Source organism: Antechinus flavipes, chromosome 5, assembly GCF_016432865.1.
Source record: "Antechinus flavipes isolate AdamAnt ecotype Samford, QLD, Australia chromosome 5, AdamAnt_v2, whole genome shotgun sequence".
Classification (NCBI taxonomy): Eukaryota; Metazoa; Chordata; class Mammalia; order Dasyuromorphia; family Dasyuridae; genus Antechinus; species Antechinus flavipes.
The window spans coordinates 88,827,377-88,854,547 of record NC_067402.1 but is presented as its reverse complement, the minus strand read 5'-3'; the positions used below and the strand labels follow the sequence as shown (position 1 = coordinate 88,854,547).

Genomic DNA, 27,171 nt, shown 5'->3' with positions numbered 1-27,171 from the left:
TTTGGATCCAGAGAGAGGACTACGGGGACAAATTCTGAGGGCAAATAAGTCTTTTAAACTAAATTAATACAAATATGCAACCTAAGCAAAGGTATTTCTTACAAAGTTTTCCTGGAATAGGAAATAGTAAATGGTAATGTTTCCTCCATTAGATCACAGTTTATTTACAAATGATGAGTTACCGAGATATTTTACCTCCCCCATTCCAAAGGAAAAGTTGGTTTGGGGAAGGGGTGATATTAGTAAATTATATGTATATGTATATGATATAGTAAAGTATATGACATTTATTAAATGTCAAAGTAGCAATTTATCAAAATACAAATCAAATATCAAATACAATCAAAATTATTAAATGAAAAGTATGCCCCAGAAAAAAATAAAATTAACATTATCTATCCACAAAAACTGGAAAAACAGATTACTAAACTATAATAAAAAGTCAGGCAAAAAATACTAATTTAAATGTATTCTATGTTTGATACACTGTAGTAAGTGCTAAATTGGGCTAAGTATTGGTTATAATAAAGAATTTAGCCTATTATCATTATCTTAGTCTTTCCTTTTTATCTTCCAACCTGCTACTTGCTAGATATTTATGTGCTTTAAAATTTATAACTTTTGACATCTTCATAAATGAAAGTACAAAAATAACATAAGGGATACATTTTCAAAAATATCTACCTCCCCCCACAATTTAAAAATTATTGTTTTTTTACCATGGATAGGAGAGCCTTCATCAGCAAACAAAAATGGTTCTATATCTTTCAGGGAACTTCTACCTTCAAGTCGAGCAAGTAGCTTTCAAAAAAAAAGTGAGAAAAAAAGCTCATTAGCTATAAATAATGACCATTAAATAACTACATTTATGAGTACTGAATGACTGTTAGCAATCCCTTTTTTACACTTTGGACTGGGACAAAATGCTATAGATACTAAAAGTATAAAACAAGGTAAAATGGTAAGGTAATTTAGGAGATTGTTTGTCATGCCAAAACATTAATAATAAAAACTGACCACCAGGAGGGAGAAAAAGATTATGAACTTCTACATTTCAGACAATTAAGAGGAATCTAACCATTAGTTTGGCCATGAAGCAGATGCATATTTAAAGGTGTGAAACATTTTATAACTCTAATAAAGTTTTATTATGAGGTCTCATTATGGAACAGAGTAAAGTTGAAAAGTTTCTGAGTATAAATCTGGTGATGGATTCTCTTATCTCTTTTTTCCAGGACCAGCCTGGCCAAGCCTGGGAGACTCCCTATCCAGAAGATTAGGCACAATGTGATTATTTTTTTTTTAAGGATAGAGGAAACCCAACAATTCTACTGTAGGGGTTGCAATTTGTATTATAAAAGTAAGGACTCACCAGTAAAATCACAGATAGGTGAACCATTTAAGAAAATTAGATAATTTAATATTCTGTAGGTGACTGTATACATACACAGAGTATTAAAGGAGATTTTAAAAATCACATTAGTATTTATTAACCTAAATGAGTACTCTACTTCAAAGTACTTAGCTTGAGAGGTTATATACTTGTTACAATAATTCTTCTATCATTCAAAACATTTTTAGAAACCTCTTTAAAAATTATCTTCAGAAAACAAATTCATCAATCTCATCATTATTGTATAGTAACATGGAGTGCAGTAACAAGGGATTTATGTGGCAAAAAAAAAAAACAAACCAAAAAACCAAAAAAAAAAAAACAAAATCAACCTTATTCTCCTATGCCCAAAGGGGCTATAAAACTCTACTTATCCATCCCTTGATCTAATAGTGTTCTTTACTGGGTCTGTATCCCAAAGAGATTATAAAAAAAGGAAAAGACTCAACATGTATAAAAATATTCAAAGAAGGTCTTTTTGTAGTGACAAGGAACTGGAAATTACAGTGGATGCCCATCAAATGGGGAATGGCTGAATAAGTTATGGTAAAGGAATAAGATGAATTGTTATTGTTCTATAAGAACTGATGAGCAGGCTGATTTCAGAAAAGCTTGAAAATCTATGTGAATTGATGCTGAGCGAAGTAAGCAGAACCAGAACATTGTATATAATTGATGATCAATTAAGATAGACTTAGCTCTTCTCAGTAATACAGTGATTTAAGACAATTCCAATAGAATTTGAGATGGAAAATGCTATCTACATCCAGAAAGAGAACTGTGAAGATGTAGTATGGATCAAAGCATTCTATTTTCACCTGTTTTTGTTGTTTGCTTTTTTCTTTCTCCTGTTTTTTTCCCTTTTATTCTGATTTTTCTTTCTTTTTTCTTTTCTTTTTCTTTCTTTCTTTCTTTCTTTCTTTTTTTTTTTAAATACAGTAAAGGAGGCTTTGTCTTGAGGTGTCACATTTAAAGGGCTCTCCTAGTATACAGAGATTCTCCTTAGCAGTAGGCCCTTCTTCCTTCTTCCATGTTACTTTTGCTATACTATTTTTTTTCCCACATGTACAATTGTTCTAAAAGGTTCTAACATGCTGGAAAACCCTCAGGTATGGTCCTGGCAACAAACTAAAACTATAAAAAATACTTCTAAAAGATGAGGCAACAATTTTACATTGGTAAATGAATGAATCTTATGTATAGATAAACTGAGTTGGTAGCCTAGATACCCTGATAAAAGAAGCTGCAAGAAAGGAAGGATCACAGAGCTTTAGATTTTCTCTTAGACCAAGAGATGTTATACACCTGACCTGGGAACAGTTAAGTTCCCATCTGAACAGCCATCTGAAGATCTATAAGTTCAGGATGCTAAAGGATAACACCTTCCTTGAGGTGAAAGTATCCTAGTACTATAAGATTTGTTTTTCTATGTGAAAATAAGCTTATTTTCTTTTATTTTGCTCCAAACTTTCCAAGAAGTATTTCATCTGCTGGTCCAGGAACTCCCTAATCAGCAAGTACAGGTTCTCTCAATCTGTTTCAAGCCTAGAAGTGTTTTGTGGTCAGATTAGTTTAGAAAAATTCTGAAACAGGTTAAAGTTAACCTGTAGCATAGAAAAATTTTATTCCCTCTTCCCCCTATGTTGATTCCTTTTGCTCGGTATCCTCTCCTCCCTTGTGACTTGCCTCTTAGCTGGAATCCTTATATCTAGAAACTTGGACAATATCACTGTAGAAATGTATACTCTCCTGAATGATCAGGACTTTCCTAACAGGACTTCAGAAATGAGAAACCAATCAGAGAGGATGGGGTGGAGGTGAGGGGACTTCTTTTCTCTCCCTCCAAAAAAAAACAAAACAAAAAATGAACTGCTACTTATTCTCAGCTGAGCTAAGAGGTGCTCTGGATGGAGCATGGGTCTTCATCTAAATCACCTCCCTCCCTCCCTCTCTTTTTCTCTTTCTCTCTCCACCCCCCCCCCCCCTTTCCCTGCCTACCTTCCTTCCTTCCTTCTTTTTTGTTTTGATTAAAGCCTTTTCTTTTCAAAACATATGCTTGGGTAATTTTCAACATTCACCCCTGCAAAATCTTGTGTTATAAATTTTTCTCTCCCTTTCCCCAACTCTCTCACCTAGATGGCAAGTATTTCAATTTATGTTATTATGTTACACAAGAAAAATCAGATCACAAAAGGAAAAAATGAGAAAGAAAACAAAATGCAAGCAAACAACAACAAAAAGAATAAAAATACTATGTTGTGATTCACATTCAGTTCCCAAAGTACTCTCTTTGGGTGCAGATGGATCTCTCAGTCACAAGACCATTGAAACTGGCCTATGATTCCTTCTTTCTGCCATGGCCTTTAGCCTATCATGTCCAAAGTTCCTCTCCAGTATTCACAGCTGTAACTCTTTCTGTTAGATCCCCTCAGTCCAGCTTGGAAAGCTCTGGTTTATCAGGGTAGTGAGGAATTCACCAAACAGTCCTAGTGTAAGGGGATTGTCTTAATATCTTCCCCTTTTTAATTTCTGTTTCTTGACCTCCTGGTTTTCTCCAGTTAAATCGATTGGCCTTTTAGTTTTTAGGCCAAATAAAAGGATCCATTATTTTCAGATCTGTCTGGCTAAAGAAATTCTTTAAATCTCAGCAATGAAATTTGAGAATATTTTTTGCACAAAATAGACAATAAATAAATGTCTATAAAAGTAAATAATTTATTACAGTAGAAATTTTTTTTAATGAAATACAATATCACAGTTAATAGGAACTTAGCCTTTACTATAGGCAATTTTTGCTACCAGGGATAAAAATAAATTTAAGGCATTCATTTATCAAATATTAATAATTTAGAATATCACCCCATATATACCTCCCTCAGGTTTGTTTAGATATTCAAATTGGATATATAAAGCACTTTACAACTCTTAAAGTTCTCTATAAATATTATTTATTTAGTAGTAATAATTGATAGTAATATTATTACTATTAATCAGTCAACAAAGATTTATTAATCAGTTACTACATGTCACTGTGTTAAGTGTTGGGGGAACAAAGACAAAATTGAAACATTCCTTGCCCTCAAGGATCTTACATTCTAAAAGACATGACACCACATATGTCTAAATATATAGAGAATATATACAAAATGAATACAAGACAGTTTGGGGGGGGGGGAAGAGAACACTGGCAGCTAGGTGTAGGAGTATGGAATAGATTAGGAAAGCAAGCCAACAAGTATTCATTAAGTACTAGTGCTAGGAACTATGTTAAACTCTGGGAATACAAATATAATACTAAAAAGACAGTCCTTCTCCTCAAGCAGCTGACATTCTAAACAGAACAGAGCTGAAAAATAGGGGTAAGGGGTAAGATATGGCATGGGAAAAGAGAAAGAAGGGCAAGAGGAAGAAGATGGTAAAGTCCAGAAAATCAAGAATGGAGCCAAGAGTTATAGCTGGCCTGGACACTTCCTCAGACTAGATATGTGATCTTAATTGAGTCATTTAATTTCTATATGCCTCAAGAAACTCCTTTGAGTTACAGAAACTTAATCTGTGAGCTACTTTAGTGAAATGAGTTCTCAAAATACTTACTATGGAACTTGTGTTAACATACCTGCTTATAAGGGAAACAATGATAAAACATTATACAGTTGCCCCCTGTGAACTGTATTGTATTGTATTGTACTGTAAGAGGGATAAGACATAAAGAAATACAATATCAGGTAGGGCATGATAAGAGCAAAGGAGAAATCCAGTCAAAGAGCTCTAGGAAAATTTATTTGGGGAGAGGAATTTTTTTTTTAAGCTGGAAGAGGATGAGGAGAGATGAGGGAGAGCAGCACCTAAGTGAGTTTTTCAGCAAGAGACAGACTGTGAAAGGCACAAAACAAAATGTGTTTCAGGCAGGTGTAGAACAGTTTGTGCAAATGTATGAAGTTAGGAGATAGAATAATGATTTTCAGGAAATATATATACATATATATATTATATAACATGAAGGGAAATAATATGAAGTAAAATTTGAAAAGTAGGTTGGAGACAAATTATATCAGGATATAAATGCCAAGAGAAGGGGGAAAGGTTTAATATAAGAATCAATAGAGAGTCATAGAAGATTTTGGGCGTAAGGCTGACATGGTCAGACTTATGCCTCAAGAAGATAATTTTGGCAGCTGTGAGAAAGATGGCCTGGAAAGGGAAGAAATGAGAAGGACCTGAACTAAACAGTATGAAGAAAGAAAGGCTATGAGAGAAATTGTGAAAATCAAATTGCTAATTTGTAGAGTTTTAAGGAAAGGAAAGAGTTAAAGTTGATTTTAAAAATTTCTCTTGGGTTTCTAGGATGAACTAAAGAAAACAGAATTTGCGAAGTGAAGATGAGTGATGGGGGTTGGAAGGGAAGATGAATTCAATTTTAGAGTTTGAGTCTCAGCAAGACATTTAGGTGGAAATGTCCTATGGGCAACTAGAGATGTAGGACTGGAGATGAGGGCTAGATAAACAGATTTGTGATTAATCTGCAAAAAGGTGCATCAAACTCAAGCAAATCGGTAGGTTCACCAAAGGAGAGATTGAAGGGAGAGGAAGATCCATAATAGATCATCTAGGAATACCCAAATTGGGTATGAGAAGAGGACAATGAACCACTAACAGAGAATAAGGAGCACACAGGAAAACTATGAGCAAGCAATATCACAAAAACCAAGGAAGGAGCTATCCAGAAAGATGGTGTGGGAGTATGATATATAGTGACAAATACCACAGATGATCAAGGAGGATTAGTACTGAGAAAAGGTTATAATATTTGGAAATTAAAAAGTCAGATGTAAATGTCATTAGAGAGATGGCAAATTAAAATTTTTGAATTTTTACCTCATACCTAGAAAAGTGGCAGAGTAAGAGTTAGTATCAGAAAGATTTTTATAAAGATGGGCCAACTAATACACTATGGATGGAGCTGTGAACTATCATTTTGGAAAACAATTTATAATTATGAAAAGAATGTAAATAAAATATTCATACTCTTTGAGATAGAGATTCCACTGCTAGGAATATACCCCAAGGATAGCAGTGACAAAGAGAAAGACTCCATTATACTTAAAAAGTAGCACATTTTCAATGGGGAAGAACTAGAAACAAATTAGGGAATGACTAAACAAATTGTGATGCATGAATGTAAAGGGATATTACTGAGCTATGAGGCAATTAGTTTTGTCTGATCAAGCATATTTGTTAAAAGCTCTTCCTTTTTAACAGATAGGAAGGTAAGGAGGTAAAGAAAAGAACAACCATATATACATAATCAAAAGTGAATGTTGTGAAATACTAAACCACAAGCATGCTTTGAAAGAAAAGACAGAGACACTCTCAACTTATCCCTTTGCAGAGTCAGGTAAGGAGATAGGAAGAAAAGAAAATACATTTGTGTTAATTTGCATAAGTAAAAAAAGTTTAAACAAATTAATAAGGGGCACCTAGACGGTACAGTATTGGCTATAGCACTGGTCCCATAGCCAGGAAGTCCTGAATTCAAATTCGGCCTCAGACACATAATATTTACTGTGTGATCTTGGGCAAGTGACTCAACCCTAATTGCCTCACCAAAAAAAAAAATTAATTAATTAATTTAATTTAAAAATTACAATAAGCAAGGTTGGATGGATTTAAAGAAGAAATATGAGAGGGGATCAATCTCTTCTTTTCAGAGGAGGGTAATTATGGGTGTGAAATAATGTTTATAAATATCAATACTTATTTGAAGTATTGGTTAGTTTTCTGAACTAATTTTCTCTTTTTTATTCTTTTTATGAAGGTTAACTTTCTGGGAAAAGGGTTGAAAAATGACAACTAGATGATAAAACAATATCAATAAAAACAGTTAAAAAATAAGCGAATAAATAACTTGTTCCAGCACCCATTCTAATTGAACTCTTTCAAAAGATACAAGAATGAGCTGAACTGTAAGTCACAGCTCAGATAATGCATTAAGATTTTCAAAGTTCTTTATATAGTTACCTCATATTTGTTCCTTGAAATGATCCTGTGAAGAAAAGTGGGAATTATGATTCCCACTTTATAGATAAGAAAACTGAGGTTTGCTGTGCATAGTTACAGCATTATGGTAATGATGATCAAGATTTAGTATTCTGATTAAGACAATCATCTAAGCCAATTGCAAAAAACCCATGATAAAAAATGCTATTCTTCTCTAGAGACAGTACTGATGAACTCTGAATATAGATTGCTATATACTTCTGTTACTTTATTTTTAATATTTTACTTAAATACTTAACAAAGTAAATAAAATAACTTAAAGACTGATGTTTAGAGAGATTAATGGACTTTCTAGATTCATCTAGTTGTAATGTGTATGAAAGAAGATTCAAACCTAGACTATCCCCAAAACAATAAACAAACATATAGTTAAAATTTGCATCACATTAATGAAAGGACATTTTAAAATTGAAGAATGATCTTATAGGAGTTATGTATGGAAATGACCAAAGGGAAGTTGCTACTTTTATAAAAGTTGAGAAAGTCTCATGAAATAATTGAAGAGAAGGCAGAAAAGAAAAAAAAAAGTATGTAACTGGTAGAATTAGAAAAAATAGACATTATTAAGACTGAGGTACTGGATGTTGGAAATGGGATAACTGAAGATATTTGGTAAATGGGATAAGGGGAAAGATCATAGCTTAGGGATTTTGTTATAGAAAGAAGTTCAAGTTCTCTGAGCCTTTTAATAGGGGAAGGCTAAGTGGAGTGGCAATAAATTAGGAAGTAAATGTAGGCAATGGTTAATGAGAGCTGACTAACTTTTGGCTGCTCTAATAATAGTTCCCTACCTTTTAAGGCATGATCTATACATCTGAATTTAGGTTTCCTTTGCTGCTTTAAAGAATATTTGCCTTCAGGGTACTGAATTAGGACCATCTGTTCAAAACAGCTTTTGTCTAAATAAGATGGAAAAGTCAATCAATACTCTCTGACTACTCTGCTAAACTACATTGTTTCTATGCATATACTCTGAGGACAGTTCATGGAACATTTAATATTTTTAAATGTTCATATCATACCCTAGAAAAGGAAAAAATAAAAGTAACATATGTATCAGTTTATAAAACTGAGATAACTTAAAGCTGCAAAATTTTCTAATAGAAATTTTCATTGGTATTTCAAAAAAACGCAACACTTTTTTTTTTTAGTTTGAAAAATCCCTTTTAAAAAATCAACTTCTAATAAAATGGATTCATTTAAAAGACCCAAATAGAAAATTGTTACACTATACTGGATTACTTGCCATGTAGGGAGAAAGTGGAGGGAAGGGAAAAAAATTTGGAACACAAAGTTTTGCAAAGGTCAATGTTGAAAAATTATCCATGCATATGTTTTGAAAATAAAAAGCTTTAATAATAAAAAAAGATGAAAAGATAGAAAATTGTTAAACATTTTATATATAGTTAGTAATTTGCAAGCTACTAGAGGAAGGAAAAAATAATATGAAGCTTTCCATAAAGCTAGTTTCTAGGTAGTAAAAAAAAGAAGTAATTATCAACAGTGAATTTTAATAATCAGAAGTATAATATTTTCTGAGAGCAATATCTGAGCTGACAATTAAAAATAAATTGTATTCATTAGTTTTTTCTGACTTATCCCTTCAGGTTTATACAAGGTATATATATTTTTAAAAAAACTATGTACATTACTCCTATAATGTATTGGGCACAGTTAACTGCTAAATATTAAAGACACAAGAGCACCTAAAAAAAGTGAGATATGAACCATAGCCACTACAGGTCCTTGGACAAGTCATATTGTCTCTGGGTTTCAGTTTTCTCTTCTGTGAAATAAGGAGTTGGACCAGATCTTAGAGTGTTTCTTTCTTTCTTTCTTTCTTTCTTTACTTGCTTATTTATTCATCCATTTATATATTTATTTATTTATTTATTTTTATTATAGTTTTTTATTTACAAAGCATATGCATGGGTAATTTTTCCAACATTGACTCTTGCACAACCTTTTGTTCCAATTTTTCCCTTGCTTCTCCCCATCCCTCCTCCAGATGATAGGTAGACCAATACATCCATGTTAAATATGTTCAAGTATATGTTAAATAGAATATATGTGTACATATCCATACAGTTATTTTGCTGCACAAGAAGAATCGGACTTTGAAATAGTGTACAATTAACCCGTGAAGGAAATCAAAAATGCAGGCAGATAAAAATAGAGGGATTGGGAATTCTATGTAGTGGTTCACACTCATTTCCCAGAGTTCTTTCGCTGGGTGTAACTGGCTCTATTCATTACTGCTCCATTGGAACTGATTTGGTTCATCTCATTGTTGAAGAGGGCCAAGTCCATCAGAATTGATCATCATACAGTATTGTTGTTGAAGTGTATAATGATCTCCTGGCCCTGCTCATTTCACTCAGCATCAGTTCATGTAAGTCTCTCCAGGCCTCTCAGAAATCCTCCCTTTGGTCATTTCTTACAGAACAATAATATTCCATAACATTCATATACCACAATTTATTCAGCCATTCTCCAACTGATGGGCATCCACTCAATTTCTAGTTTCTGGCCACTACAAAAAGGGCTGCCACAAACATTTTTGCACACATGGGTCCCTTTCCCTCTTTTAAGATTTCTTTGGGATATAAGCCCAGTAGAAACACTGCTGGATCAAAGGGTATGCACATTTTGATAACTTTTTGAGCATAGTTCCAAATTGCTCTCCAGAATGGCTGGATGTATTCACAATTTCACCAACAATGCATCAGTGTCCCGGTTTTCCCACATCCCTTCCAACATTCAGTATTATCTTTTCCTGTCACTCTAGCCAATCTGACAGGTGTGTAGTGGTATCTCAGAATTGTCTTAATTTGCATTTCTCTGATTAATAATTGTGGTGTTCTCTTCTTTAAAATATAATGGTTCTCTGGGAGCAGGTTTCTTGGGGAGGTTTTCTGGAGGCAGCCTTGGTTTCAGTTCCGAGTAATAGTCACTTCAAATGCAGCCAGGAGTTAAAATCCAATCTTTTATTGTCTCTTCCAAAATAGCCCGGTTAGTTTTCCTTGGTTCCAAGAGCTCTTGTTGCTTATCTGCCAACTGCAGCCTCTCTCTGAATCTTGGTTCTCCTCTTCCGAATCCTTCATTCTGCCTGACTGCAGTCTCTAACTTGTCAATCTCCCGAACTAAACTCACTTGAGCTTTCTTAGGTTCCGAGAGCTCTCGTTGCTAGTCTTTTGCCTCTGCCAGCTTCTGCTTCTAGCTCAACTCTGACTCCTGGCAATCTTCCAAACTGACTGACTGACTGAAGCTGTAAGAGCTTCTTATATATGATCTCTTAAAGATGTGAACCCAAAGGTTGACTCCTCCTCTCAGAGAGTGGGATTGTGGGTTTCTGACTTGTGAATCTCCCGAACTTGTGAACTCCAATGTGTGAGCTAATGTGTGAATTCTCAAAGGTGTGAGCTCTAATGTGTGAATTCTCCCAAAGGTGTAAATCCTAAGCACACAAGCATTGTTTCCATCAACTCTAATGAGTTAACACCTTGTTTCAAGTTCTGGCCCATAACAAATAATGACTTGGAGCATGTTTTCATATGGCTAGAAATAGTTTCAATTTCTTCGTCTGAGAATTGTCTGTTCATATCCTTTGACCATTTATCAATTGGAGAATGGCTTGATTTCTTATAAATTTGAGTCAATTCTCTATATATTTTAGAAATGAGTTTGAATGTAAAAATGTTTTCCCAGTTTATTGTTTCCCTTCTAATCTTGTCTGCATTAGTTTTGTTTGTACAAAAGCTTTTCAATTTGATATAATCAAAATTTTCTATTTTGTGATCAATAATGATCTCTAATTCTTCTTTGGTCACAAATTCCTTCCTCCTCCACAACTCTGAGAGATAAACCATCCTATGTTCTTCTAATTTATTTATAATCTCATTCTTTATGCCTAGATCATGAGCCCATTTTGACCTTATCTTGGTGTACAATGTTTAGTGTGGGTCAATGACTAGTTTCTGCCATACTAATTTCCAATTTTCCCAGTAGTTTTTGTCAAACAGTGAATTCTTATAGCAAAAGTTGGGATCTTGGAGTTTGTCAAACACTAGATTGCTATAGTTATTGACTATTTTGTCCTGTGAACCTAACTTATTCCACTGATCAACTAGTCTATTTCTTAGCCAATACCAAATGGTTTTGGTGACTGCTGCTTTATAATATAATTTTAGATCTGGTATAGCTAGGCAACCTTCATTTGATTTTTTTTCATTAGTTCCCTTGAAAGTCTTGACCTTTTGTTCTTCCAGATGAATTTTGTTGTTATTATTTCTGATCCTAGAGTATTTCTAAAACTCAACTGTAAAATGCTGTTTCTAGAACTATAACATCAAAAATAATAGAAGTGTGCAGTAACAGGGTTTTTTTGGTGTGTACCTCAATCATATATATGAAGATTAGCAAAGAAAAATGATATAGAAAAGTTTTATTTTTTTCCTTTCTTTAAAATGCTAAGTGAAACAAAAGAAGACAAACAATAATTTGATCTTATAACAAGAGTGCACCATTGATTTATTAATCTTAACTTTCAGCCTTTTTTTCTGCTTGATTGCCTAGATTTAAAGCCTATGTGTGGTTAACTTAACCCCAGTAACAAAAGTCAACCTTTTTTCTTAGGAAAAAAAAGACAATTATTCAATTAATTAAGCATTCATGAATTGTCTAATATCATCCTGTCAAAGATATTCTACTATCATTGAAGAGAATTGGCACAGATAATTCAAGTGTCACTTAACTAACCTTATGTACTTATTTAAATATATTTATATGCTTTATGTATATATTGTGCTAAACATTGCGGATACAAGTTTAAAATCTGGTAGGAATAGTAAAAACTAGTACATTAAATAATATGTAAGGTAGGCTAAATAGAGAATTTTAAACATGTTAGAATAAGTACATAGAAGATTCAAGCTGAGAAATAAGTGACTAAAGGAAGAATAGTTAACTTCTGACTGTGGGGCTAGGGGAAGGAAAAAGCCTATTCGTGGTGGTTTCATGGCAGAAGTAACACTTGAATTCAGCCATTCAGCCATTTTAAAAAAACTGTTGAAGCTATAATATAACCTAATTCTAGGCAAGAAGGTTAAGGTTGTGGTAGTTTAGAAGTAGAGAAAAGAAAAGAAAAGCTTATGGTCTACTACATCTATGGTCCTATGTCCTAAGTCCTAGGAATTGGGAATTTGCATAAGACACTATTTTTGATCCTAAAAATGCTTGAGGATATGCCAGTGGTGGGCAATTTACCTGAGACAATCAATAATTTTGGTATGGTTCCATTTTGAGACAGCAATGTTCAAATATATGTATTTCTACTAACTAAAACTATAGTGACTCAGAATGCTTGGTTTTAACCAGATTTAACTAAATTGAATTGGTTTCCCTACTTTTGTTAGTAAATCCTCAAGCAAATGTACACTGGATTTTGTACCATATATGCATTCCCTTGTTCTTTTTTGTTATTAATTCTGTAATTTTAAAGAAGGTATAGGACTCCAAGAAAATGTGCAAAAATTTTAACTCTTCAAAAATTGTAACTTATACAATTTTTTTAAAAAGTGTAATTTATTTACTATTAGAGACATTACAATAGCTATGGATGTGGGGAAAGTGAAGCATCTCAAGAATGATTAAAATGAAACTATCAGTCATATTAGAACAAAGAGAGGTTCACTAAAAGGAAAATTTAATTAAAAATGAAAAAAAAAAATCAAGAATTGACAACTACACAGGAAAATCAGTATAATTAATTCTTGAAAACAAGCAAACACTTTCAGAGGAAAATGACAGCTGCAGAAATTGTACTGGTTTCTCTATGGTATGGCAGAGATGCTTGTGCAGAAACTGAATCGCTACCTTGTGGCAGAAGGGGGTTGGTTACTGATTTAAAGCCAAATATCTTGGAAAATGAAATCAACTGGGCCTTAGAAAGTATTGCTAAAACAAGGCTAGTGGAAGTGACTGAACCCCAGTCAAGTTATTTAAAATTCTAAAAGATGATGCTGTTAAAGAATTCCATTCTACAAACTAGACAGTTTGGAAAACTCAACAGTGACTGCTAGATTGGAAAAGATCAGTTCATGTCCTGAAGCTAAAGAGCAATATTTAGGGATGATCAAATTAGTGAACTGCACTCATTTCATAAGTCAGCAGGGTTATGTTTAAGATTCAGCAAGTCAGTCTTCAGCAATAAGTAAACTGAGAATTACAGGAAAATACTGGTTTTCAAAGAGGCAGAGGAAGTAGCGACCAAATTGCCATCATTTGCTGTATAGTGGAGAAAGCAGGGGAGTTCCAGAAAAACATCTATTTCTATTTCATCAACTATACTAAAGCCTTTGAATATATGGATCACAAAAAAAAAATATGGCTAAATCCCCCAAAAGGAACCTGTATGTGGGTCAAGAAGCAACACTCAAACTCAAATATGGAATAACCAACTGGTAAAGGTTGGAAAAGAAAAGTATGGCAAAGTTTTATATTGTTACCTTAACTTATATGCAGAGTATATCTTGCAAAATGGTGAGCTGGATATCAAAAGGCAGAATTAAGACTGCTGGGAGAAACAGTCACAATCTCAATATGTAGATGATACCACAATTAAGAAGCCTCTTGAAGAAAGTGAAAGAGAGTATAAAAGGTGGTCTGAAGCTTAACATAAAAAACAAAAAAACAAAACAAAACAAAAAAAACTAAGATCTTAACAACTAGTCCCATCATGGCAAATAAATCAGAGAGAGAAAAAATGGAAGGAATGTCAGATTTTATATTCTTGGGCTCAAAGATCTTTGCAGACAGCATTAAATTAAATGGAATTAAAAGATGCTTGCTCCTTGGAAAAAAGCTATAGCAAATCTGGACAGCATAAAAAGCAGAGATGTTACTTTGCTAACACAGGTTCATACAGTCAAACTAAGAAATGTAGAAATATATGGCTGTGAAAGTTAAACTAGAAGGAAAGGAGTGCTGCAGAATACTTTCAAACTGTCTTGCTGAAGAAGATTTTTGAGAGTCCTTTGAATAATAAGATCAAATGAGTTAAGAGTTAAAGAAATTAACTCAGGCTATTCATTGGAAGGTCAAATAATCAAACTGAAGCTTAAATACTTTCCCATGGGAAGGTAGAACTAATTAGAAAAAGACCCTGAGGCAGGGGAAAAACAGAACTTAATACATGTTGACATTTTCAGAAGATATCTTTTAAAATGACAAACTTTCATATATGTGAAATGTATTATTCTAACTATTTACTAATTTTTTTTTTTTTTTTTTTTTTGCAAAAGACTTATTTCAAGAGAAGTAAGGTAGCTAAGTGGTACAGTGGATAGAAAGCTGGGCCTAAAGTCAGGTAGACTTAAATTCAAATCTGGTCTCAAGATACCTTAATTGATGTTGGGCAAGTCATTTAAGTCATCTGCCTTAGTTTCCTCATATGTAAAATGGGAATAATAACAGCAATAATAATAGCAACTACTATTATGTCATTAATGATCTTCATTAAGAAGATCAACAAAGTGCTTTGCAAATCTTAAAGTACTATAAGTCAAAGTTATGATCGTTATTATTATAGTATAGTATAGACTAAGAGAACATCACATTTGAAGTTGCAGGATCAATATTAGCATCTTAGATTTTTCAAATGACTGTGTGATATTGCACCATATGCACTTTCTCTGAACCTCAGTTTTCTGATCTATAAAAGTAAGGGACTGATCTTTATAACAGTCTCCAAACTCTTTTGATCATTTATCTCTATCAGTGAAAAATTTTTGAACATTACATGTTCCCAATAATTGTTTATTTGCTTATTTATAAATTATATACATGTATTACTATATTGAATATATCATAAAACTTACATGAAAAAAATAAATGTTTAAAAGTTGAGATAGAGTTGAAATAAAATTTAATTTCAGGATCAACAGGGAGTCACTGGCATTTATTGAGTAGGGGAGTGCCATAACACTTTAGGAAAATCACTTTTGATAACAGTGTAGAAAATAGATTAGAGAGGGGATAACATAGAATGAGGAAACTGGAGGAAACGATTGCAATATTCTGTAAGTGGTGAGGAAAATCTGAACTAGAGGGGTGCTTGTGTGATTAGAGAAGTAGAATGAGAGATGTGGAAGAAAAAAATGATAAGATTTGGCAATTGTCTGGATATATAGATTGAGAGATAATGATGAATTGAAGAGATTAAAGTTACAGATCTTGGTTATTGGGCTGCAATTCACCAATGTCTGTCTTTGAATGTAGAGCCAACCCTCCAAAATGCATCCATCTGGTGTAGGCATCTAGGGTGAAGAGATGGTTATGCTTAGCTGGGAGAATAGTCAAGAATCTTCCCAATGGAAACTGAGGTATCAGACTGAAGTTAGGTCCTAACTTCCCTCAAGAATTTATCCCTAAATAATAAAGTGGAAGGTATGATTTTGGTGGAGACAAGTCTTATCAATCACCTATTTAGGGGAGGGTCAACAAGCTAACCAACCACACAAACCCTGAGGTTAGGTCACAGCTTACATTCTGAACAATAATGGCCTAGATAACCTTTAGGGTTCCTTACTGATCTAGGTAATAAATGCCAATGTGCTATCTTTACTATGAATGTGTCAAATATTACTTATTACCTCCTGATAGGGTTTAAAACAAGTAATAAATAACTTCTTTGCTATTCTTTATCACTCAGACTGAAAAGAGAATTAAAAATATGGAAAAAGTTATTTAAAAGTAAATTTGTAAATTTTGTTAATTTTTAGCTCATTAAAATTTAAAATCCATAAAACACTACTATGCAATAGAAATTGAGAGGTATGAGAACGGGGAGGTGAAATTTTTACGGGGATCAGGTTTCTTGGGGCCTTCTGAGAGCAGCCTTAGTTTCAGTTCAAAGTAATAATCACTTCAAATGCAGCCAGCTGTTAAAAGTTCAGATCCTTTATTGTCTCCTTTAAAATAACCCGGCTAGCTTTCTTAGAGGCCTATCTCTCTCCTTGGTTTTGAGAGCTCTTGCCACTAGTCCTTTGTCTCTGTCATCTTCAGCCTCTAGCTTTCTCTGAGTCTCCAGCCAGCACAAAGGTAGAAGTTGGAATGAATTTGACTCTGCCTCCAAGAGAATGGGGCTTGTGGACTTCTGACTTGTGAATCTCCTGAAGTCAATCCTAGTTGAGGCTCCTAGCTTATATATGCTCTCTAAAGATGTGAACTCTAATGTGTGAACTAATGTGTGAACTCTCTTAAAGGTGTGAATTAAGTACATAAGCATTGTCTCTATCAATTCCAGTGATTTGGCACTTTGTTTCAAGCTCTGGCCCATAACAGGGAGGGACTTCAGAGAAGGAAACACCTGAGCATGAACTTGAAAAGAGATGAATTTCAACAAGCAGATATTGAAGAAGTCTACTTCAGGGTTTAAATAGTATCTAATGAGGTTGGAATTCCAAGTAAAATTTATAAAGATATTTCAGTAATGAAATCTTTTTAAATTTCTGATATCCTCTAGTCTTCAAGTAGGATTTCTCAAAATAAACTGAATCAAGTTTAATAGTAATTTTAATGAGTAAATTTAAGGAGACAAAGAAATCTGACCCTTTTTCCAATTTCTATGCCTGTATGTTTTGGTATAGAAAAATTCATTTTGCCAAAGTCTCTAAATATTTGGCATATTTAATTCAGCATTTATTAAACATCTAATATGTGCTAAATATTATGATTATGGAGGAAGGCTGTAAAAATGAAAAACAGTAAAGACCCTGCTTTCAAGGAGCTTAAAATCTAATAGGGGAAAAACACATATATAAACAGAATAAACATATAAACAGAAATGTAAACTTCTTAAGAGCAAAGTCTGTTTTTTTCTTTGTATCTCTAGTATGCAGCATAGGGCTTAGCACATAGTAAGCACTTAATAAAAGCTTATTGATTGATTGAAATAACTATGTTAGGATATTTATACATAGTAGAGATCAGAGAAGAATGAGATTGGGGAGAAAGTAAACATTACCTTAAGCACCAGAGAAGGCAGTGCTTGAGCCTGACCTTGGAGGAAGATGATTTTAACAAGTAGAAATATGCTTCTATTCAGGCTTAAAAGACAAGTTGTGCAAATATACAGAAACAGGAAGGGACAAGCAGAGATCAGGGGATGACTGGGCCATCAAGTGTACACAGGAGAAATGTATGAAATAAGGGTGAAAAAGCAAGGTAGAACAAGTAGAGTAAAAGTCAAGATAAGAAATTTGTATTTTATCTTATAGACAATAGGGAATAACACAATCAGACATGTGCATTACATTATTTTGGCAGGTCTATGAAGGATGACGTTGACTAGAGGTAAAAGATCAATCAAGAAACTATTCTAATAGTGCAGATGAAGTGATGATGGCTTGAATTAGAGTAATGGAAGTGAGAATAAAAAGTAGGGAGCAGACATGAGAGATATTTCAAAAATAATTGACAAGATTTGACATGTAATTAGAGACTGAGAGAAAAAGAATGTTTAGAACCTGTATGACTAGGAGGATTATGGTACCATCCACAGAAATAAAAAAATTGGGAAGGACAAATGCAGTTTCAGATGCGTTGCATTTAAGGTACCATTGGACATCCTAAGCTAGCAAACGGAACTATATAAGTTAGGCTCAAGAGAAAAATAATAAGTAGAGCTCAAGTTATCATCTCCTTCAGAGAGTAAAGATGTTGTAGTCAATTAAAATTTCCAAGGGAAAGAGTATAAAAAGACTAAGGATAAGCCCGAAGCTGCCCATAATCAGTGGGACTAGGAAGAGAAAAAATTAGATGAGTTTTCAAGGAGGTTATCAAAAAAGAACCAGCACAAAGCAGTGCCAACAATACCCCTGGAAAAAGATGGTATCAAAAAGGGGTTGTTAGTGTCAAATACTGAAGAAAGGTCAAGATAGATGAGTAAAAAACCCCCAGAATTTGGCAATTTGAGTCATTAATGATCTTGCAAAGAATGGTTAGCTGGGAAATCAGATAGATGAGGCTTAAGGATGGTGTAAATAAAGAGAAAGCAGACACAATTTATATAGTTTACTTCTTCTAGAAATGTGGCTGAAAAGGAAGAGATAGATGGTAACAACAGTTTAAGGGACCATCAGCATCAAAAGGATATTTTTTGGGAGGATTTCGACTAGAAGAGTCACTTATCTATTGAGATGGGAAAAAAGAAAGAAGATAGTTAAGGATAAAGAAAGATTTAAGAAAATGGAGAAACATAGCTGAGAAAACACAAAGAATATAGCTTTAGTGTTATCAGTAAAAAATTTTTTTTGATTAAAGCTATTTATTTTCAAAATATATGCATAGATAATTTTCAACATTCACCCTTGCAAAACCTTGTGTTCCAAAGTTTTTTTTCCTTCCTTTCCCTCCATTCTCTCCTTTAGTTGGCAAATAACCCAATATATGTTAAACATGTGCAATTCTTCTCTCTATATATTTCCACAATTATCATTCTGCATAAGATAAATCAAATCAAAAAGGAAAAAATGAGAAAGGGAAAAAAAAGCAAGCAAACAACAATAAAAAACACAAAAATACTTTTTTGGGATACAGGCCCAGTAAAGACACTGATGAATCAAAGGGTATTTGCACAGTCTGATAGCTCTTGGGCATAGTTCAAAATTGTTTTCCAGAATGGCTGGATCTATTCACAATTTCACCAACAATGTATTAGTGTCCCAGTTTTCCCACATTCTTTTCCAACATTCATCATTATCTTTTCCTTTCATTTTAGCCAATCTGAGAAGTATGTAGTGGTACCTCAGAATTGTCTCAATTTGCATTTCTCTGATCAATAATGATTTGGAACATTTTTTCATATGACTTATCAGTAAAATTTGTAAGGCAAAAAAGAAGGGGCAAAGAAGAAAAGAAAATAAAACTGAAGTGAACTGAAAGTAGTTGTTTTAAGGAGGGCAGTGATAAAAGAAAGAGAATATAATTATGAGGACCCAGATGACAGAATAAATTTAAAGCAAATTCAATTAGCTCAATTTCATGAGTGGCAAATGGTGAGGAAAACGTGCTTAGTTACACTTTTGCCAAGTTCTAACTCAATCTTTAATTAAGTACAGCTATGCTTAGCTTACAAAAGGGTTCTGTTCCAAAAGTTTGTGTGCAAGTGAATTGTTTGGAACTCTAAAAGCATTATCTCCTTGAAAAAAATGTTACACTGGACAATTCTTTCCTATGTCAACCCACAAAATTCAATTTAATCCAACATCTATTAGAAATTTAGTACTGGCCTCATGACCCTGGATAGTTCACTTAATAGTTCAATGCTCTAGGAAATTAAGAGTATAAATTTTAGAGAAGGTGCTAGTAATAAGGGGAACTGGGAAAGGCTTCTTAGAGGTGAGATTTTATCTAATATTTCTGAGACTAGTTGTTGGATTTGTGAGTAGATGGAGAGAATTAAGATTTAAGAAGACTGGAAATATAGTAAGGGGTCTAAGTTATATTTGATCCTGGAGGTAATAAAGAGCCACTGGAGGAGGAGAGGAAAAAAGAGGGAGAGGGAGGGAAGAAGGAAAGGAAAAAGACAGAGAGAACGTCCCCTATGACTTACTGTCTGGGGTACACTACTCTTTTCAGTCACTTAGGCTGGGCAACCTAGGGGTCATGGGAATGACTCCTTACTCTCCCTTCTTCCCTTACTCAATTTTTTGCCAAGGCCTGTTGGTTCTACCTTCACCCTGTTTATTATGTATGCCTCCTCTCTCCTGACACCCTAGTCCAGACCCTGTTCACCTCTCTCCTGGATTTCCAGTTGCTCCCTGCCTCGGGATCTTTCATTCCTCCAATACACTCTCTGCTCACTATCAAAGTGATCTTGCTAAAGTGCAGGTCTGATCATGTTACTCCCTTATTCAATAAACACTAGCGGCTCACTATTGCCTCTAGGAATAAAAATATAATCCTCTGGCTTTGAAAACCCTTCATAACCTGGCCCCTTCCCACCTTTTCAGTCTTCTATACCTCATTCCCCTCCATGTACCATGCAATCCAGTGACAGTGGCCTCCTTGCCATTCCTCAAATAAGACACACTAGAAATTTCCCATCTCCTTCAAAATTGAACTCAAATTTTACCTTTTACAAAAGGATTCTCAAAAATTATCTTCCATTTATATTGCATGCAGTTTGTATGTACACAATTATTTGCATGCTGTGATCCCTATTCAGAATGTAAACTTTATTAGGGTAAGCAATGGGTTTTTATCTTTTTTTGAATTCCCAATGCTTATAACAGTACCTGACTGTGACTGGCATTCTTGCTATTTTTCAAAGAAGACAAATCATTTCCTGTTTCTGGGTATTTTCCACTGGGTGTACCTCTTGCTTGGAACACTCTTCCTGTTCACTTTCTCCTAGTTTTCCTGGCTTCCTTCAAATATCAGGCAAAGTTCCACCTACTTTAAGAAGTTTTTCCCACTTCTTTATAATGATATCAGTTAACATTTATACAGTGTCAGGAACTGTGTTAAGAGCTAGGGAGGGCTACAATAACAAACAAGCAAAACAGCCTTAAAAAGTTTATATTCCAATACAATTCTCTGTAAAAAGAAATTAGACTTGGAAAGATGAAATAAAAATGGTAGATCTACTTCCAGGCATGGAAGGGGAAAGCCTGCGACTTGCTAAAATAAGGTAAAATTTCAGCAATTCATATTAATCATATTAATCATCTGTTCCAACACCTCCAATGGCTCCTATTACCTATCAAATAACCTCTAACTTCCTTCAACTCTCTCCTTCATTGAATAAAATCTCTCCACTTACACACTACTTAGGTCACCACTCAAGGTTACTTAAAAAGTCTGAGTCTTACCTACCTCAAGTCTTATTTCCAACTACATGAGCCCAGTGGCTCATAGTTTACTGTCCATTCTCTCTATAAACTTGGCATTTTCAGATTTTGTGTATGTGCTTATGTCATCTCCTCATCCCTAACCTGGAATTTTGGCCTCCACACTATTCCCCTTTTCAAAGTTTAGCTCGTTGTTAATCCCTCCATAAATTCAATTCAAAAAACATTTTATGAAATGCCTGTTTTGTACAAGGTGTTGTGCTAGACACTCAGAATATAAAGAAAAAAAAAAACTAAACAGCCCTCATGTTCAAGGAATTGAAGGGAGAAGTGGACACAAGACACAAAAGATACAAAAATAAGCAAATGTATTGTCATATAAAGTAATTTCACTCATTCTAATCATAGGAAATAATATGCAAAGGCACAAAAGCAGGATGAAACATCATGTTAGCAGGCCTGTTTGACTAGAATTGACATAGTGCATTGCAAATATAATGAAACACAAATGGTAATGCTGATGGAAGCCAAATTAGGAAGGCTTTTAAACAGTAAGAGGAGAATCTGGATTTTATTCTAGAGGCAACAGGGAAGCTATTAACTCTTACCCATCTCCTCCTTCCATTTTCCTTTGTACTTAATGCTTAAGTGAACTAAACTCTCTGAAACTGGAAACCTCAAAGTTAGACATGTTTTCCCCTTACTTCACACCTTTTATAAATGATAGAAAATAGTATATGGGAAAGGTCTGGTGCAAGACCCCGCTTCCCTCCTTCCCCCGCCCCCTTCCCAAAGAACTAATCAGACTCATCATCAGGTACAAAGAGAAAGCATTTATTTAATCCCAGCAGGGAGAGGCCCAGACACACCTAAGAGCCATCCCAACTCCCACTGTGTGCTCTTGGAACCTGGCCAGCTTCCGGCTTGTCCAGGGTTTAAAAGCAAAAGACTTGAGCTCTTTCATTGGATAGACTAAAAGGAAGAACGCAACCATCCTTGACAACCAATGATCACCAATGCTGGCTGCCTCCCACAGGCCATGTCACTTCTTGCAACTTCTTGTATCTCAGGGTTTAAAGTTCATTCTTTCAGAGATCAAATGACCTCGCCAAAGTCCCAGTTCTGGGAACAGGGATCATGTGACAATACTGAGAAATACTTCATCCAATCAGTCCCATTCAGTAGAAACTGAGAGTAAGGGAAGAATTAAGGAGTATGCCAAAAATTATGATTTGTGTGATCACAAAAGGTTCAATAAACAGTAAATATTTGAATGTAACTCTTTGAGGGCAGGGGCAGTATCATATTCCCCCTCCATCCCATCCAATCAAAATCTTCCCCTTCAAGTATAAGATCAGGAACTTGTTTTTTCCATGAAACTTTTCTTGATTACTCTCGGCATGGGCAATCTTTCCTTTACATTTCATCTGTTTTTTTCCCCCCCAAAACCTGTCTTATGCTCTTGTCACATAATAACTTTTATTCTAATTGTGTCAATCTTACTAATCAACTACTACACTGAAGGCTCTCTAGGGACAGTGACATCACCTTTCAAATTTGTAGTTCTAGCATATGGATAGAGGAATGTATTTGGATTTAAGAGCTGTGTTCAAAACCTGACTCAAATATTTACGTGACATTGGCCAAGTCTCAGGTTCTGAGACTACATTTCTTATCTGCACAATCACATCTCTGATTTCTTGCGATTTTAATTTATGATTCTGTGAAATGTTTGTGAACTAGCTTTATCTTCCTCACAGCATCTGGCAGTGCCCTTGCACTCAGCAAACCCTCAATGGATATTTGCTCAGTACATTAATACTAAAATCTCCTTTTCCTCTATAGCTTTCCCTGTCTCTTCCCTTACCTCTCAATTCCATTCCCCACTCCTTCCCAATTTCCATCTATTTGCATCCAGGATGCCCCGGGGGATGGGGGGGGGCAAATCTTAGTGGTAGCAGGATGGCACCAAAAGCTTCTGAAAGGGAGGTGACTTCCCCTATTTCACCTCACCTCAAGTAGCTTCTTCACAAGGAAGAAGATGACAGTATAGCAAGAGATTTCAAGTCTCTGTGGATGAAAGAGGAAAGACAGGGGCAGAAAAGCGAGAAGACAGGGAGAGAAAAGAGGAGCCAGAGGAAAGATGAGGCGGGGGGGAGAGAGTATAAGGACAAATAAAAGGAGTAGGAGGAAGAGAGAGGAGAACGAAAGGGGTTAGACCGGAGCAAAGGGGAAAGGGCGGGGCAGGAGTGGGGGAGGAAAGGAGGCGGAGGGAGGGAGGGAGCAGCAGCCCCTCCCACTCGGAAGCTCCCCTAGGAGGGGTTATAATTCCCGCCTCCGCCCCCAGCAGGTCCCTCCCAAGATGCCCCGCGGCGGGGATGTGACCGAAGCGACTCTGATTCAAAGCTCTAGGGGGATCGCGTGTAGCTCTGGATTTTAACTTTCCTTCACCACCGTTAAAAAGAAAAAAACAAAACAAAACACTCCAGGGCTCACCTCGGTCCCTGACTCCGCCTTCCGGAAGTCGCCGCTCATCGCCCCAGCGGCTCTAGAGACCAAAGAGTCAACTTTCGCTCCTTCCGCGCCATTTATAGATTCCCGGGTGGGTGAGCCCCGGGGAAGCGCAGCAGCCCTTCGGCGAGCATGCGCGTTGCGTTGAGCGATGCCCTGGAGGAGGGGTCCTGCGCACGCGCGTTTTCGAATTACTGGTCCTCTCTGCCCCAGCGCTGGCCTCGCTGGCTCCTGGCCCCTCCTACCCCTATTCTGACATCTGGACTCTGCTCCCCTGCTGCAATTTTAGTCGGTCTCCTGGGTAGATGAACTGAAACAGACTGTGATACTGTTTCTTTTTTCTCGTCCTCAGTATCAGCTAATAATTGTTGAATAAGACGAGGAGCTTTATGAAATGTTTACCATTTAACATACACTCCATAAATAAAATAGGTCTTTTTTTCTCCATTCTTAATAAATGCAATTGTATGTGTATGTTTAATGGTTACTTTAAAAAAAATAAGAATATATATATACACACACACACACACACACACATATATGTATATATATAAAGTTTCCTTCGCAAAATATCCCCAATGTGCAATGACCTTAGCACACCTTTCACTTCCAGAGTGACATAGAACATTGGAGTTTTTAGAGGGAAAAAAAAGGTGGCTAATTATTAGAGAAGTACCTGCCTGGCAAAAATGGACTTTTAAAACTCATTTGCAAACACTTGTACCTAGTCTAAAAGAAAAAAAATTCGAGTTTGAGGTTTTTCCACTTCCCTTTCCCCCAGTCAACCTGCCCTATTTATTTTCATTCATTCACTACATATTTGTTAAAGATCTACTATGTGTTGAACTGATGCTACTTGAAGCGATTAGAGCCAGGAGAACATTGTACACAATAAGAGCGACATTTTGCAATGATCATCTATTACCGACTTAGTTCTTCTTAGCAATACAATGAATTAAGACTCATGGAAAATGCCATGTACATCTAGAAAAAGAACTATGGAATCTGAATTTTACTCTTGGTTTTTCCCTTTTGAGCTGAGTCTTTTTTCACAACATGACTTATACCGAAATAGGCTTACATTAGTTGTACATAATCTAAATCAAGATTGTTGCTGTCTTGGGGAGGAGTAGAGGAAGAGAGAAAAGAAGCTCAAAATCTTATAATAAGGGTATGTTGAAAACTATATTGATAGATACCATTAAGTGGGGGAAAAAAGGAACCACCATATATGATACATTTGTCTTATCCTTTGTTCAATTGTTGAAGGGTTTTGCCCTCAGTTTATTTATAGCTTTTGACTGAAGACTATCCCTCTTAAGATACTTTTGCACTCTTGGCTTCTATAACAACTATCTGTTTTTTTCCAAATTTCCGTTGTTGCATTATCCTCCTTAGACTCACTAAATGTCCTATCATACTTTTCAACTACCTCCAAAAATCTTAGATGTTTTGCTCTCTTTACACTGGTAAACTATAATTGGTAATTCCATCAGCTCTTAGGGGTCTAATTGTCATCTCTCATAGTGATTCCTAAATCTAAATATCTTTAGCCCTATATTGACTTCTCCTCAACTCCAGTTCTGTATCATCCACTGTTTGGTAAACATCTCTACCATAACCCAAAGACCTCTGAACTCTTATTCACCTTCCAAAACATCACTATTTTTTTTTTTTGAGTGAATGAAAATTACTTATTGAGCAAAAACTAGGGCAACAAATTAATTTTTTTCCTTAAAAACTTAAGAAAGCTTAAGGGGAAAAAAAAACCAAGCACCTTCATAACAATATAGGATAGGAAAAAAGGGGACTGCGCATGAAACTATAAATCTGTTATATATAGCTTGCTTTTCCTTTTAAATATATAACATAGTTATCATGTAACTTTCTTTTCCTCTCCTCTTTCCCCAAGACGGCAACCAATAAACACAAATGTGTGTGTATGTGTGTGTGTGTGTGTGTTGTGTATAAGAAGGGAACCATGAAAAAACAGACAAACAAAGCTGCTTCCTCAGGTAGCTCTGACAAAGACAGCTCAGCTGAGAGTTCAGCCCCTGAAGAAGGTGAAGTATCTGACTCCGACAGTAACAGTTCCTCCTCCAGCTCAGATTCAGATTCTTCTTCTGAGGATGAGGAATTCCATGATGGATATGGAGAAGACCTCATGGGAAATGAAGACGATAGGGCCCGTTTACAACAAATGACAGAGAAGGAGAGGGAACAGGAACTGTTTAACAGGATAGAAAAGAGAGAGGTGCTGAAGAGAAGGTTTGAAATTAAGAAGAAATTAAAAACGGCCAAGAAGAAAGAAAAGAAAGAAAAAAAGAAAAAACAAGAAGAAGAACAAGAGAAGAAAAAACTTACACAAATTCAAGAGTCCCAGGTCATGTCCCATAATAAGGAGCGGCATTCCAAGCAGGATGAAAAACTAGACAAAAAATCTCAGGCCATGGAAGAACTGAAAGCAGAGAGAGAAAAACGGAAGAATAGAACAGCTGAGCTGCTTGCCAAAAAACAACCATTAAAAACGAGTGAAGTTTACTCTGACGATGAAGAGGAAGAGGAGGGCGATAAGTCCAGTAAGAAGACAGATCGTTCATCTAGGACGACATCATCTGATGAAGAGGAGGAAAAGGAAGAGGTTCCTCCAAAATCACAGCCAGTTTCTCTGCCTGAAGAGTGGAATCGAGTGTGGTTATCTCGGCACAAGCTGGGGAATAAAGACAAAAGATAAATGTGGCCAAGATAATTTGTCCTGGCCTCTTTTCACAAAATCCAAGTAAATGGCTAAAGATCGTCATTATGAATTGTTCACCTATAGGAAGTTATATATATGCACACACACATATATATGTACATACATATATATGTAAACCCGTACTATACATAGTGCTATTTATTAGTTCTTTCTCTGGATAAGATAGTATCATTCTTCAAAAGTCCTTTGTCTTTAGGTATTTATAATAGTCAAAATGACATTGTCCATGGGGCAGTAAAATGGTGAAGTAGATAGAGTATTAGCCCTGGAATCAGGAGGATCTGAATTCAAGTATGGCTTTAGACATTTAACACTTTCTAGCTGTGTGATTCTGGGCAAGTCACAACTCCAATTGCCTCAAAAAAAGTCTTAGTTATTTAAAGTTGTTCTAAAAACAATATTGCTATTACTGTATATAATATTTTCTTGGTTCTGCTCATTTTGCTCTTCATTATTTTATGTAAATCTTCAAGTTGCCTATATCCTTTCATTCTCATTTTTATTGAGGGCACTGCTGTCTTTTTGGCCACCCAAATTTGTAACCTTGAAATAATCTTTGTTTTTTTCTTTTCATTAATCTTCTATATCCTTCCTATCCT

General features: G+C 35.2%; 1 protein-coding gene across 1 annotated transcript in view; it reads right to left on the bottom strand.

The window, feature by feature from the left end:
• The window catches only part of XRCC2 (X-ray repair cross complementing 2), a 39,285-nt gene extending 15,197 nt beyond the window's left edge, over positions 1 to 24,088 (bottom strand). Inside the window, exons 1-2 of the mRNA XM_051963188.1 lie at positions 23,800 to 24,088; positions 720 to 801 (exon numbers count right to left, since the gene is read on the bottom strand). Of these exons, the coding sequence (XP_051819148.1) occupies positions 720 to 801; positions 23,800 to 23,838 (121 nt within the window). The 5' untranslated portion in view covers positions 23,839 to 24,088. The remainder of the gene's footprint in view (positions 1 to 719; positions 802 to 23,799) is intronic.
• Between the last annotated feature and the right edge of the window lie 3,083 nt (positions 24,089 to 27,171).